Source organism: Lipotes vexillifer, unplaced genomic scaffold (genome assembly GCF_000442215.2).
Source record: "Lipotes vexillifer unplaced genomic scaffold, Lipotes_vexillifer_v1.1 scaffold29, whole genome shotgun sequence".
Classification (NCBI taxonomy): Eukaryota; Metazoa; Chordata; class Mammalia; order Artiodactyla; family Lipotidae; genus Lipotes; species Lipotes vexillifer.
In genome coordinates, this window is record NW_006776904.1 from 417,367 (window position 1) to 433,113 (window position 15,747).

Genomic DNA, 15,747 nt, shown 5'->3' on the forward strand with positions numbered 1-15,747 from the left:
TTTGCGACAGGACTCAACCCAACCTTATGACTTTATGGGACTGAAAGAACCCAGCTCATTATTGGTGGTTTTGGCTACATGGCTACCAAGCACCCCATCGTAAGGTGCTACATCTCTACCAGGGCACACTAGCACATCAGGAGCTGTTTGTTGAAAGGTGTTTACTTCTCCACTATAGATGGCATGGTCTTGATCCAGAATCCTTGGCATCCACATTGTGATTTTCCCATTGGAACTTGTCATAAACTCCACACAGCATATTTCCCCACTACTGATGCATCTAATGCAACAGGCATAGTTGCCTGTTCAGCCTATTTGAGTCACTCACCTAACATGGTTAACAGTATAACCAATTAGATTGGTTAAGAGCCTTGACAAAATGCTGTTAAAGAACACCTGATGGTGCAGGTAACTCCCTAGCACATCTGGACAGTCTTACAGAGGTGGCATTTCAACAGTTTTTTTTTTTCTTTTTTGCGGTACGTGGGCCTCTCACCGTTGTGGCCTCTCCCGTTGCGGCAGGCTCAGCGGCCATGGCTCACGGGCCCAGCCTCTTTGCAGCATGTGGGATCTTCCCGGACCGGGGCACGAACCCGTGTCCCCTGCATCGGCAGGCGGACTCTCAACCACTGCGCCACCAGGGAAGCCCTGAACAGTATTTGTAGGAACACATGCTTCCTCCAGAGCCAGAAGTAGAGAAAGCATAGGCAGAAGGAAGAGCATGGCTTCCGGGTACCTTATACTCAGATCTCATCATGTTTTTCAATACATTTGAACTGCTTAGAACCCAAGTACATTGTCCTTTCCCCCTGTTGGACCTCATCTTCTTCTTCCAACACCTTATGAAACCTCCCCCCAACTTACACTCTTCACAGTGGGCATTTTACTGTGCAGAAGGGTCTGATGTCATCTCTAAAGTGAGTTCATTGTGCCCTGTCTATATTCCAGAGCATTCATAAACACCCAAGGTTAATCCAATCTTAATGCTCCACTTTATGCCTAAACTTTGTTTCCAGTCTTTGTGTGTTCCTTAACCTCACCCCCAAAATAACTAAAATCCTGATTTAATTGACGTACATATGGCTTATAACGTGAAACTAAGTTAGATGCTCTTTAAAGCTTTAAACAAGTTACACACACTGGTTTCCCTTTATTATGTAGGTTTATTATTCTCAAAGGATTGCACTCAGGTTATCTTTTTTCCAGACAGAAAAACATTTGTTTCATACTTCCTGCTAGACACTTGAGGTTGTCAACATCTACCTTTATCACTGAGCGCTCTCTTCCTCTCTGAGGTATTCCCTTATCTACAGATGTAGCACTATCAGCTGGCACTGACAGATGGCAGACTTGAGGTGTTATGAGATGATATATGAAAACATAAAAGGCAAAATTAAAATTTCCTCATGAGACTTATTCCCTAACCTTTGAAGCACTCACTATTTTGTTTGAAACATTCTTGTAACTGAATTGAGTGCACTGGAAAGTTTTGTTTCAGTAATTCTAATGCTTTTTCAACTATTATTCATCTATGAATGGTTATGTCAAAGCATAAGATAACACTGCATATGCGTAGAGAAAATATGGAAGTGATTCATCACATATACATTTGTAAATTTTTTTTTTTTTTTACCTTTGACTCTAAGAAGTAAACTAGAGATATGTAAATAACACAGTATCCACATTGTAATGTTACAAGAATGGCTAAAAAGAACAGGGCCACAGTCGTCAGTAGCACTTTAATGAAATGAACAGAACCCATTATAACAACAGCTCTTTATTACATGGATTCAAATACACAGCAGACCAATCACGGTTCCCTGAAATTTAACAATCACATTCAGTTAAAACCTGTTAGTGCGTTCCTCAACACTAATTCTAAGGGGCTTCCTTCAGAATCCCTTTACAAAGCCTTGCACAGAGAAGAGGTTAAGCACCAGTAGGAAAGACTGTTGCTAGCAGTTTTATTTTATCCTCCTCATCATCAACAACAATCATGCAGTTTTTTCCTTCTATGTACGTGGCATTGTAAAATGGGTGCTACACTCTGCCTATGGTACAAAGTTTATAAATACAATATACCAATACAAAGTCGAAGCCATTAAAAACATCTTAATAACAACTACCAGGAGATAATTAAATCTGGAGTGTTGATGGAATCTGTGAAGAGATTTAGAACCAACACACAAACTCAAACATAGTAAATGTTTTACTTGGGAAGGGGAGAAAGGGGAACTTCTTATGTGCTACTGAAGGGTTTTCTAAGTTGTTCCAAGTTTACTTTCTTTCTGCTATTATCTTTAAATACTGCAGAGCATTGTGAGCTGCATCACTCTGTGCACTGCCACAGGAGATCCCCGAGCCATGACAGACTGTGATGGGACTGGTGGACAGTTCAGCAAGACATTGATACTGTCCGTTGGCACTCAGTTCTTCTGCAATGACACATTCAAACATGATGATTAATGCCACATGCACAGAAAGCAGATCCTTTGTAAAAACAATACAATTGTTATTACCGTCTTTCTCCCTAAGCATCCATGGTATACTCCTCCACTTATCATCTTTGTCATTCTTGTACAAACTGCCCAGCTACAGCGGTTCTCAAACACAGCTGTGCTTCATAATCACCCGGGGAAACTTTAAAGAAATCCAGGTGCCTGGGCCTCACTCCAGCCTGCTCTATCAGAAACGCAGGGTTAGGGGTTGGAGTGGCCAGATTCCTGCATTTTCAAAGAGCTCCCAAGGCAATTTTAATGTGGTTAGTTTAACAATGTTTGCAAATTACTGAACCACAGCAACTTTTTTAAAAGGGAAAAAAAAAACATTTGCTAGAGGACTGGAGAGACTGTATTTTCCACTCTGAAGTCTAGAGTTATTTTCAGTAGACACTGAACCAGGAAATACACGGTTCAGGGCAAAACCTCCCTTGTGATGTCATGTTCTTTGGTTATTAAGTCTGTGCTGAGAGTTTAATTCCATTTTGTATATTTGTTTAGGATGTTTTAAAACAACACTGAAACCCTGAAAACAAACGGTCTTAACATCTGATGAATCACTCTTACTAAAGATGGTTTATTGAGACAGGGAAAGGAGTAGAAACAGGTGAGTTGTTTGAAATTGTCATGATTAAATGTTATTTCAGCTAGAATCAATATAGTATAAAATATCCAGATACAATGGGATTATTTAATGTGTGAAGAGGCTTTCTAGTTCTAGCATCTAGGTTCTTTTTTTTTTTTTTTTTTTTTTTTGCGGTAAGCGGGCCTCTCACTGTTGTGGCCTCTCCCGTTGAGGAGCACAGGCTCTGGACCTGCAGGCTCAGCGGCCATGGCTCACGGGCCCAGCCGCTCCGCGGCATGTGGAATCCTCCCGGACCACAGCATGAACCCGTGTCCCCTGCATCAGCAGGCGGACTCTCAACCACTGCGCTACCAGGGAAGCCCTAGGTTCATTTTTAAATTGAGGTAAAAGTCACATAACATAAAATTAACCATTTTAAAGTGAACTATTCAGTGGCATTTAGTACATTCACAATGTTGTGCAACTACCACCTCTATCCAGTTACAGAACATTCTCACCATTTCATCACCCCAAGGGAAAACACTATCCCCACCCATACCGCCTAGCCCCTGGCAACTACCAATCTATGGATTAACCTATTCTGGATAGTTCATGGAAATGGAATCATATGTGACTTTTTTTTGCCTGTCTTTCACTTAGTATAATTATTTTTGAGGTTTATCCATGTTGTAGCCTATATCAGAACTTCATTCTTTTTTTGTGGCTGAATAATATTTCATGGCATGTGTATACCACAATTGGTTTATTCATTCATCTGTCAATGGATGTTGGGCTGTTTCTACCTCTTGGCTATTGTGAATAGTACTGCTATGAACATGTGTGTACAGGTATCTGTTGGAATACCAGCTTTCAATTCTTTTGGGTACATACTTAGCAGTAGAGTTGCTAAGTCATATGGTAATTCATTTGAGGAGCAACAAAACTCCTCAAATTTTCCACAGCAGCTGAACTATTTTACGTGTTCACTATGTAACATATGAGGGCTACAATTTCTCTATATCTTTACCAGCATTGGTTATTTTCTATTTTATTCATCATAGCCATCTTACTGGGTGTGAACTGGTACCTCCCTGTTGTTTTGATTTGCATGTCCCTGATGACTAACGATAGCACATTCTCACGTTCTTCTTGGCCATTTGTAGATCTTCTTTGGAGAACACTGAGGTTCTTTTGAAAGTAATTGCATAGAAGTTAGTCAAATTAACTGACTGTGGTTTTTAAACTGCTGTTCTACGTTTACAAGAACTATTTAGTTCTTAAAATTGCTAAGGAGCATTTCAAAGTCGTCATTAATTTGTAATCTAAAAAACCATCTCAAGTTTCCTTCTTTTCCCAGATTCAAAACCTTCCATAGTCATATTCATGACATGGCTTATTCATCTGTGTCTCAAACACCCAACAATGTGTAGATACTTAGGAAATATTTTTTGAATGAATGGTCTCTCAATCAGCTACGTTTTCTGATCATCTTTCTGCATTATTCCCCAGGTTCTGCATAATTCTCAGTATATTGAGGCACTGTACCTGACCCATCATTCAATCCCAAAGTAGCAGAGAAAATCAGAAGTTCTTTCAGTCCCTAAACACCCTACTTTCTCAGTGCTAGTAGCTCTGACAAGCTAGGTCCCCCCAGGTCACTAAGGCTAGAATAAGGGGTATCAAATTCTTCACATACTATACTGATGTTAAATCAAGACACCAAAAACACACATGAACACACACATACAAACAAATTAGCCAGTTATAAACTGCATTAAAGGAAAATCCACACTGATTGCTTTCTAATCTGTCTGCATTTGTCTATCTGAGTGATTATGGGCTAGAAAAAAATACAGCAGTTCACAGCTGAGATGAGATAAAACTATAAATTGTCCCCATTTATCTCCCAGAAGTGGTACACAGTGATAAAGTGGAGAGAAGACGTCTGGCCTGACCCCCACAAACTTGGTCCTTGTTCTAGAAATGTGGGTGCCTTTTTATTTGTCAAGCTGCCCATCAGGGCTGGTTTAATAGATATTATATCAGCAGGGACTCTTCTAATCTGGCTCTACCACTGACTAGCAGCTGTGTTATCTCAGGCAAGTTTCTCAACCTCTCTTTGTCTTACTTTCCTCACTTATATATAAGAATAACAGAATCTACTTCACAGTTTGAGGATTCCGTGGGTTGAAATATGTTATGTCCTTAGAACAGTATCTGGCACATAGTAACTCTGTAACTCTTAGCTATTATTGTTTTTATTATTTTAACTGTATAGATGTTACCTCTATTTTTATTGTTTATTAGAATGGGACATACCAATGATATATGTTACTGTTCTAGTAATTATATATAGTCAGAATCCCCAATCAATGAAAAAAAATTATAATAGAGGTTTTGTTCCTCAAACATTTTAAAAAAAAAACAGGTTTTAGCATAAGCTAAAGAAAAAAAATCATACCTATATCCAAATATGTTATATTAAAACCTTGTTCCTTTGCAATTTCACTAAGCAGCTGGATGTAATCTGTATTTGGAATACTGAGGAGGCTTCTTTTCAGTAAGTTGATCTTTTCACCAGGAGAATTCCTCAAGGAATGCCAAGTACAACCTAAAGAATGTCCTACCACATTTGTCTGAAAAAGAGAGACGAAAGTTAAGACTCTTGGACTGGGTTCCTTCCAATGCTATTATAAGTATTAATTAAGCACTCACATTTAATACTTTATAAAGCATGTTTAAACTTTCCGATTTAAACTAGATAGCACTAACGAGTACACACATTTAACAAACACCACAATGTTAAAGAAAAAAGAATGTGCAATAATATACTGGAAGTATTTCAAAATACTTCTGTATAGTATAAAGGTCTCAGTCAAAATTTCTGATGGTCACGTTAAGATGTATAACATATTTAAGAGCATGATAAACAAATCTGCGATACAGCTGACCCTTGAACAACATGGGGGTTAAGGCAGCCGACACTCCTCACAGTCAAAAGTCCATGTATAACTTATAGTCGGCCCTCTGTATCCACGGTTCTGCATCCACAGAATCAACCAGCCGTGGACTGTAGTATTTACTATGGAAACAAATCTGCATATAAGTGGACCTGAGCAGTTAAAACCTGTGTTGTTCAAGGGTAAACTGTAATCGAGTCTGCCTAATGGAGCAATTTACAAATTAAAATATAAAGGAATTTTCATATCTTTATGGCTTCTTGTATTAAATACCAGTCTCTGTAACTGACAGCTGTAAAGCAGAAAACAAAGAAACTGTAGACAAGGTGAAATGTGCAAGTTTGAGAACAAGACATTCAAATGAATGGCATGGTGTCAAAAAATTCTTATCAGACTTACCCCAGAACCCAACTGAGTTTGTTTTTTTCTGTTTTCTTTTCTCCTTTTCCTCTTTTCTTTATTTTCCCCTCTATCTTTACTTCTTCACTTCTGTTCTTAGAATACTTTGCAGTTGCATGTTTATGGTTTTAAAATTGCTTTCATATATTATGCCATTAGAAAAACCACAAAAAACTACTCTCTGAAGTAAGTAGGGCAACCTGTCCTTTGGTCTTATTTATCAATGAGCTTGACAGAGGTTAAGGGATTTTCAAAAGATCATAGGGATGGCCATGATACAGAATTGGGTAATTTTTGCATAATTTGCAAAATTTACTAAGTAGAATTTTACATTCCTTGACTGGAACTTTAAAAAATGCTGTTTTTAAAAATATCATAGGTCATCCATATAGTAAAAGGATACCTGTAACAAGAACAAATACATACGAAGAACAGTCTCTTTTCCTTGCCGCCCCTTCCCCAGACTTCTGCTCCACTCCCCAGAGGTACTTGCTATTAAACACCTCTTCAGTATACTTCCGTACGCATTCTATGCACGTTTAAGCAGACACACGTATAATCTTTTTAAACAAAAATGATAGCTTACTCTTCTACACCTGATACTGTTAAGTTTTCTTATCTGTTAGGTTTTCTCGTATCACTGCACTGCACATACATGCACTACAGTTACCTTACCAGTCTCCAACTGTAGGTTTTAGGTTGTTTCTGGTTTCTGACTTTCACTAACAACGTTACAATGAAACTCTTTTGCACTTGGATGACTTTCTCGACAGAATAATTTCTAGAAGTAAAACTGCTGAGTCAAAGAACATGTATGCTTTTAATTTTGATAGATATGAATACTTCCAAACTGATTTATGAGCCAATTTATACTTCCATCAAGTGTCTTGGAGGGTGTTTGTTTTCTCACACCCTAGCCAATACCAGGTATTGTCAAACTTTGTAGGTTTTGTCAAACTAAAGGTGAAAATAGTATCTTGTTTAACATGCATGAAAAACGTTGAACAATTTTTTCCCCACCATTTGTATTTCTTCTACTGGGTTGCCTTTTTTATTGATGTGTAAGCTTTATATTTGGTATTGAAAACAGTCCCTTCCTACTCATGTGTTCAAAACAGTTTCTTCTTACTTTGTTTTTATTGGTTTTATTTACAGACATTTTGCTGTGCAGTAGGTTTTACGTAGTTAAATTTGTGAATCTTACTTTACAGCTTCTATGTTTTAAGTTATGCTTAAAAAGGCTTTTCCATGCTAAGAATTTTAAAACGAAAGCTCTTCCATGTTTTCTCGTACAGTTCCAATTCTTAACGTTTAAATCTTTGATCCATTTGAAATTTATTTTAATGTAAGGTAGCAACCTAAATATATCATACACCTGTGTGCATGTGTATTCCACCACCCCTCACCTCTCCCCCAATGTGGCCGTAAGTTATTTCTATACCATTCATCCTCTCACCCACTGATGTGAAATCTCACTGTTGTCATATACTATCTTCCTATATGGATTGGCATCTATACCTATCCTCTGTCTATTGTGATACAAAAGCTATTTTAACTACTATAGTTTTATAGTATGTTTTATTTTCTGGTAGGGTATAACCCCACCTCCCGTACTCTTCCTTTTCAGTTTTCTTGGCTATTCTTGAGTTTATTTTTCCAGATAAACTAAGTAAAGTTGTATCAAGATCCAAAATGAATTCTGGTAGATTTTGACTAAGACTATATTACATTTTCATAAATTTACAGTATTGAGTCTATCAAAAATAGATAGCTTTACATTTATTCAATTTCTGTTAGATCCCTCACTAGAGTTTTAAAGTTTTTCTCATATGAGTCCTACACATTTCTTTCTAAGTTTATTCCCTGTCATATTATCCTCTTTTCTACTATTGAGAATAGGATCTATATTCCATTTTGTAATATTGATAAATAGGGAAACTATTAATTTTTTCTAGTATGCTTTTTCAGGACAGATTTTCTATTGTGCTATAAAATGACCAATGTTATCAAGCTTCATACATTTTATTATTAAAAGTAATACACACATACAACAAAAAAATTAAATAGTACAGAATTATAAAAGCAACAATCCTCCTCTCTACCTTCAAGTCCTCGTTCCAGAAGCAATAATTTTCACCTTTCTATTTTTAATTATTCTGGTGGTTACCTTTGTAAGAGAAATAATATGAGAAACCTATTGATTCTGTATATTAATTTTATGATCAGTTACCTTGATGAATTCTCTTATTATATCTGGTAGTTTTTCTCTAGGGCTTTATAGGGATACAATTATATTATTTATAGTTAATGATCGTTTCTATCTCCTCTTATTTCCAACCTCTTGTTTTCTGATTATGCTGGTTGATACTTCTAGAACAATGTTTAAAAAAAAGGGTATCAGGAATTCCCAGGCAGTCCTGGAAAGTGGTGAGGACTCAGCACTTTCACTGCTGAGGGCCTGGGTTCAAACCCTGGTTGGGGAACTAAGATCCCAAGAGCTGCATGGTGTGACCCAAAAGAAAAATAAAAGGTATCTGTGGGCATCCTTGCCTTATTTCTGAAATTAATGGGAATGGATAAGACATGTAAACATGTACCCATGATTTTGATTTTTTTTCTAAGGTATATATTTTATTTTATTTATTTATTTATTTTTAACATCTTTATTGGAGTATAATTGCTTCACACTGTTGTGTTAGTTTCTGCTGTATAACAAAGTGAAGCAGCTATATGTATACATATATCCCCATATCCCCTCCCTCTTGCATCTCCCTCCCTCCCTCCCTATCCTGCCCCTCTAGCTGGTCACAAAGCACCGAGCTGATCTCCCCGTGCTGTGCAGCTGCTTCCCACTAGCTATTTTACATTTGGTAGTGTATATATGTCAGTGCTACTCTTTCACTTTGTCCCAGCTTACCCTTCCCCTTCCCCGTGTACTCAAGTCCATTCTCTATGTCTGCGTCTTCCTGTCCTGCCCCTAGGTTCATCAGAAACATTTTGTTTCTTTAAGATTCCATATATATGTGTTAGCATATGGTGTTTGTTTTTCTCTTTCTGACTTACTTCACTCTGTATGACAGTCTCTAGGTCCATCCACCTCACTACAAATAACTCAATTTCATTTCTTTTTATGGCTGAGTAATATTCCATTGTATATATGTGCCACGTCTTCTTTATCCATTCATCTGTCAATGGACACTTAGGTTGCTTCCACGTCCTGGCTATAAAAATATGGAACGATTCATGAATTTGCATGTCATTCTTGCACAGGGGCCATGCTAATCTCTTTATCGTTCCAATTTTAGTTTATGTGCTGCCGAAGCGAGCACTGAGGTACATATTTTAAATCACAATAGGGATATTTTAAAGGAGTTTATCAGTAATGACTGTCAAAATTTTTTTGGCATCTATTGAGAGGATAATGTTTTTCTCCTTTGACCCATTAATGTGATTAGTTATAGTAACAGATTTACCAACACTGAAATACTCTTACAGTCCTAAAATAAACCCTACTTGTCTATGGTATATTATTCTTTTAATATTCTACTGAATATTAAGGTGTTTCACCATAAGGGAGATTAATCCATAATTTTTGCCATTGGGATTTGCTATTGTCAGATTTTAGTGTTATGTTAGTTTTGGAAAATAAATTTAGAAGCTTCCCCTATGTTATATATATTAACTGGAAGAGTTTAAATAGCATGGAAGATTATCTCTTCCTTGATGATTTAACAGAATTCACCTGCAAACCTAACTGTGTTTTGTGATTGTGGTTTCATCTCTAATCCAGTTTTAAAAGAAGTGAATGCAGTGTTTTATATTTTTCTATTAAAAAAGCAAAACCAAAATTATATTACTTATTCAGATATAGTCTTTTTTCCCTAAAGAATGAGCCCTTTTTTTTTTTTATCAGAAGCTTAGGACACTCCTATAGTCTTCACTTCTCATTTCCTACCGAACATCCTACTCACAGATAATGGACCACCATACATACCTATCTACAAATATCAGAATCTCAATTAATATATTATGTGTAGCCCGATCTCTTAAGTTCTCTATCTGAATACCAGCTGCCTACTCAACATTTTCACTTAGCTACTCCACAAACATTTCAAATTCAATATATCCTACGTTTAGCTCATAATCTGCTCCCCCTCAAATCCTACTCATCTTCTGTGTTCCCCATATTATTGAATGGTACACCATCTACTCTGTTGCCAAGCTAAAAATGTTTATTTCTTCCTTTTTCCTTACTCCCTACATGCAATCAGTTACCATGCCCCATTCACTTCAGTTTTCTAAATAACTTTTAAATCGATCATTTCAACTGCCACTACCTTAGTCTAGGCCACCACCATCATTTCTCATCTGCTTTTCTGTAACAGCACTGTAGCAGGTCTCTTTGACTCTAATATTCATTCAGTCACCATAATGCAGCCAGTGATTTCCCTTCTAATGTATAAATCAGATCTTGTCCTTTACATATTAAATTTATTTAATGACTTTGCACTACCCTCAGGATAAAGTTCAATCTCCTTAACGTAGTAGTTCCTGCAAGATTCAATCCCTCTTTTCCTTTTCGGCCTCATTGTTTGAGACTCCCTCCCTCCAAATCTATGAATATGCTCCAGCCATCCCAAATTACTCTGCGGTCCTAGATCACATAAAGGGTTTCACTCCTGGGTCTTTGTACATGGTCTTTCTTCTCTCTGGAATTCTTTTTTCCTGTTGTCATCCTATAGGTCTCAGCTCAGCTATTACTTCCTCCAAGAAGTCTTCCTAAAACCCTGTCTTAGTTGGATCCTTCTCCTACGTTCCCAAGACGCCTCTGGAAGGACCAGTCTGTAGGATTCTTTTCTCTTTCAGTAGGCTGGCTACAAACTCCTTAGGGCCAGAGACTATCTTATTCACCAAATGCCAGTACCTGGCATCAAGCTTGGCACATAATGAGTTCCCTAAATGTTTGTTGAGTGCATAAATGAATGGATGAACCAAGAGATGGGAGTGAATTGTCAATCTGAAGGCAAAAGTGGCACCAGTGACTTACCATCTTTAGATACCATCATATTATTCTGAATTTGACTGTGCCTCCCAAACTCTCTTACCTTGCCACGCCTGTGATCCTGGCTCACATACTGCAGGCAGTTAAAATTGGGGTAGTGTATTACTCAACAGTTAAGAGATTTGTTTAAAACTGCAACTCTGAAGTATCTATACAAAAAGAAATCTAGAGAAGTTTCCTACAGCAACCGATGTTTAATCACATTAACATCGTAGACCTCCGATCATTACTCACCAAAGAAATGTGGTTCTCTGGAGAGATATTACTGAATTTGGCAAGAAATTTCTCAGCAGCATTTCTCTTGGCTTGTTTCTTTGATGCCCCCTTTCCTAAATAAAGAAAAAGAAATAGTAGGTTTAGAAAATAAGCTAGTGTCCATAGAGAATGACCAAATGTTTAATGTACTGTGTTTGGTCAGAGAACAATCTCATGGTTTTTGTATGCTATTCTTTTTTTTTTTTTTGGCGGTACGCGGGCCTCTCACCGCCGTGGCCTCTCCTGCTGTGGAGCACAGGCTCCGGACACGCAGGCCCAGCGGCCATGGCCCACGGGCCCAGCCGCTCCGCAGCACGCGGGATCCTCCTGGACCGGGGCAGGAACCCGCGCCCCCCGCATCGGCAGGTGGACTCCCAACCACTGCACCACCAGGGAAGCCCGTATACTATTCTTTTACTGACCTGACATCTTTACTTGTTGTGCTTCATACAACTGTTAATGGTTACATTTTTGAAGACGTTTCTTTAACAGTTTATCTTTAATAGTTATACTTTCTGTTTTTCTTTAACAGATGTATCTCCCTATGTCTAGCTTTAATGAACCATATTTGGTTTAATTCTGACTAAATATTCAAATTTACCAAGGTACATTTGAATTACAACTCCTATCTCTCAATGTCTATTTCTTGCTTATAATCTCCTATACACTGATAACTATGTGGAATTTCTTTCTTTAACATGAATAAGAAGGGCATAGGAGAGGCTAGAGTTGAAAGACACTATCAATATCATCTACTTCCATGTTTACAGATTTAAAAACTGAGATCCAGGCAGGGAGATTAAGCAATTTACCTAACCTTGCAAATCAAGGACTGCATCAAGGAACAGGAAGCTGAGGTTCCTGCTTCTGGCCTAGGGCTTTCTGCACTGGCCCACACTACCTCTCAAGGGCAAACAGCTGCTTATTACTTAAGACTAATATCTAACCAAGGTAAAATTCCATTTCAAGTCACTTAACAAAAACATGCTAGAGAAGTTAAAATAGGAGTACTCAGGAGTACTTTATTAAGTGACTTTTTTCTCATAGTCTGTGGCCTTTACAACATAAAGTTGTTGTAATTTAAAAGGTTAATTTCTACTTTATTTTTATCTCACTGCAATTTTTTGCCATCAGCCTCTTATTAATCATCTTGTTTTCAAATGTAATCTTCTTGTCCTCCTATCTTCTAGAATAGCTATTGAAACTCCAAGAGATTTACTACTGCTTTTTTCTCCAAAATGATTTTTAAGTCCCTATTATATCAATGAAGACTGTTTAAAGAGTCAATATTTATTTGTTTTCCATTACCAACTCATAATTTAAAAAAATATCAAATTAAGAAGTAAAGTATTCTTAAGCCAAACATTTATACTTAAATTCAACTGCAGAAGACCTCCCTGGTGGTGCAGTGGTTAAGAATCTGCCTGCCAATGCAGGGGACATGGGTTTGATCCCTGGTCCAGGAAAATCCCACATGCCGTGGAGCAACTAAGCCCGTGCGCCACAACTACTGAGCCTGTGCTCTAGAGCCCGCAAGCCACAACTACTGAGCCCACGTGCCACAACTACTGAAGCCCGAGCGCCTAGAGCCCGTGCTCTACAAGAAGCCACCACAATGAGAAGCCTGCTCGCCGCAACTAGAGAAAGCCCGCGCGCAGCAACGAAAACCCAATGCAACCAAAAATAAATAATGAATTTAAAAAATTAAAAAAAAATTCAACTGCAGAAAGTTAGAAACAGACCAGGAGTGTCAGGTTTTTTCCCCATAGAAATATTTGAAAAGAAATCACAACAGAAATTTCTATGGTTTATCTTCTCAAAATATTTCAAATGTCTTCAACTGTATGAGGGTAAAAAGGAATAAGTACCAGTTTCCATGAATGACTCTAGCCTGCAAATTGTGGTATATTCTCTCTTATGAGCAGGTCCTCCCTCCTGGGAAAGGGTATATTCAGGAAGTCTCCAGCCATGATGAATAGCCAATTCCTAGAAAATCGAGATGAGGCTTTATTAGTAATTTTTACTATGCAGTGGCTCAATCACACAAATGATATTCTCTCATGATTTTGATCCCATATCTATTTATATGTTTGCAAAGAATAATGACATTCTGCAATGAAAAAAATGAGAGAAGGCCCTCTATTTCCCAGAGATATTCCTGCGTTTTATATCTTATAGGCCCACAATACCAAAACGGAAGAAGTTTCCTACTGTGAATGGTGCTCTTCCATTAAGCTGTAGTGAGTTGATATCAAAGAGTTCAAACAGGAAGACAAGCTACTTTCAGCCTCTGGGAACATCAGAGAGGACAGCTACAGGTCTCACAGCCAGCAGTTCCTAAAGCCTCTCCCCTCCTAACTATAACCTTCCATACCCATGGCTGCCTAACTAACTACATTCGATCGAGAGCAGATGAGAAGCAGACAGCACACAAACACACTTGGATGAGGTTGAGGAAAGAAGGGGAAGAAAACTACAGAAAAACTCACAGAGGAGGAAAGAGACCAAAGGACTGGTTGGATAATAGGGAGGGGAGTTGTCCAACAGAGCACATGGATAGTCTGCAAGGAGGATATTCTGCATGCAGAAATTCAAAGCTGAATATATTTTTTTGGTAGAATAAGCAAATAAGCAAACGACTTCCCTTTTCTTGAGTTAGGTAACTCAGTTTGGGTTCTTATAAAGTCTTCTGTCTCAACAGAAGTAGAGATTTGTCACAAGAGTGGCAAGAAATATTCTTAAAATATAAAACTCTCTACCCATGTGCACTGAGGTCCTGCTGATCTCAAATGAGAATTCCACAAACCAAAGGCAGATACTGTATATGGAAGAAAATCCAAAACATAAATAAATAGGAAAATAATTTCAAGTTAGCACTTTAACATCTAATGATCATAACCTGGAACACAAAATGTTATACCATCTTTAAAATATTAATTCCTTCTCTCAGCCCTTATGATATTATCAAAATTTATGGCATTTTTTTCAGTAGACAAAAAGTTAAGTACGGAAAAACTGTGCCAATTACCTGTAATGAACCAATAGGATTAAGCTGGTTCTTTGGCTGCTTGGAAGGGTCAGGCATTAAGGGATCCGGAACTGCAAAGCTAAACATTTTTATAAAGTGTTATAAAACAAAATAATCTCCCCCAAATTATTAAGTAAAGGACAAGCATTTTCAATTTAGCTTTCCATGCCTTTGCTGTTGCCTTTCCTTCTACATGGAATACCCTTCTCGCCCACCTCTTCTGTAAGAATCTGATCTATCCATCATCCAAGGTATACCTCAATTGCCACTTCCTCTCAGAAGCCTATTCTTTTACCACAGTGGAACATAATTTCTCCCTTCTTTGAACCACTGTAACATTTGGTTTGACCCTTTCTTAAACAAATTATTTTACCATAAATTGTACACTCTTACAAATACATGTGATTTGTCTATCCCTCACCACACCTCTCCCCTGTTCAGACTATAAAATCCTTAATGGCAGGGCCTATGTATTACTTACCCTCATAAGCCTTGCAGTGCTTTATATATAATAGATGCTCAATAAAAATGTATTTAAATAAAGCACACTGTTGTTACAACTACAAAAAAAGGGAAGACTAACAGGAAGTTTAGCCTGGCAATGTAAACCATAGAGATCATAAATGTAGCTTTTTCATCCAGATAATTATGGAAGAAAGACCTGGTTTGATCTATTATCTACTCTATGCTAGGATACTCTTCCTAAGGTTTATATGTATCCTTTTATATGTATAAAATTGATGGCCAGCATGAATCTGATTTGATCATGTGGGGACTGTGATTAGAGAAAAAGAGAACAACCTCTTCTAAGTAGTGTGAACTTAGTAGTTACTTGGGTGATGGATGCCTAACATGGAACAAGCTGCATTTCAAGGTTACTGCCACCTAAGCAGCTAGAGGCATTTCTTCCATGACCAGTGAGGTTGTTATTGCCATTTCCTCAAGTTTCTTTTCTTTTCTTTTTTTTTTTTTTTTTTTTT

At 37.7% G+C, this 15,747-nt stretch overlaps 1 protein-coding gene across 1 annotated transcript in view; it reads right to left on the reverse strand.

Annotated features, from left to right (window-relative positions):
• Window positions 1-1,619: 1,619 nt before the first annotated feature.
• Window positions 1,620-15,747, reverse strand: part of PRKRA (protein activator of interferon induced protein kinase EIF2AK2) — a 20,482-nt gene continuing 6,354 nt past the window's right edge. Inside the window, exons 4-8 of the mRNA XM_007450723.1 lie at window positions 14,768-14,846; window positions 13,608-13,725; window positions 11,719-11,813; window positions 5,525-5,699; window positions 1,620-2,435 (exon numbers count right to left, since the gene is read on the reverse strand). Of these exons, the coding sequence (XP_007450785.1) occupies window positions 2,278-2,435; window positions 5,525-5,699; window positions 11,719-11,813; window positions 13,608-13,725; window positions 14,768-14,846 (625 nt within the window). The 3' untranslated portion in view covers window positions 1,620-2,277. The remainder of the gene's footprint in view (window positions 2,436-5,524; window positions 5,700-11,718; window positions 11,814-13,607; window positions 13,726-14,767; window positions 14,847-15,747) is intronic.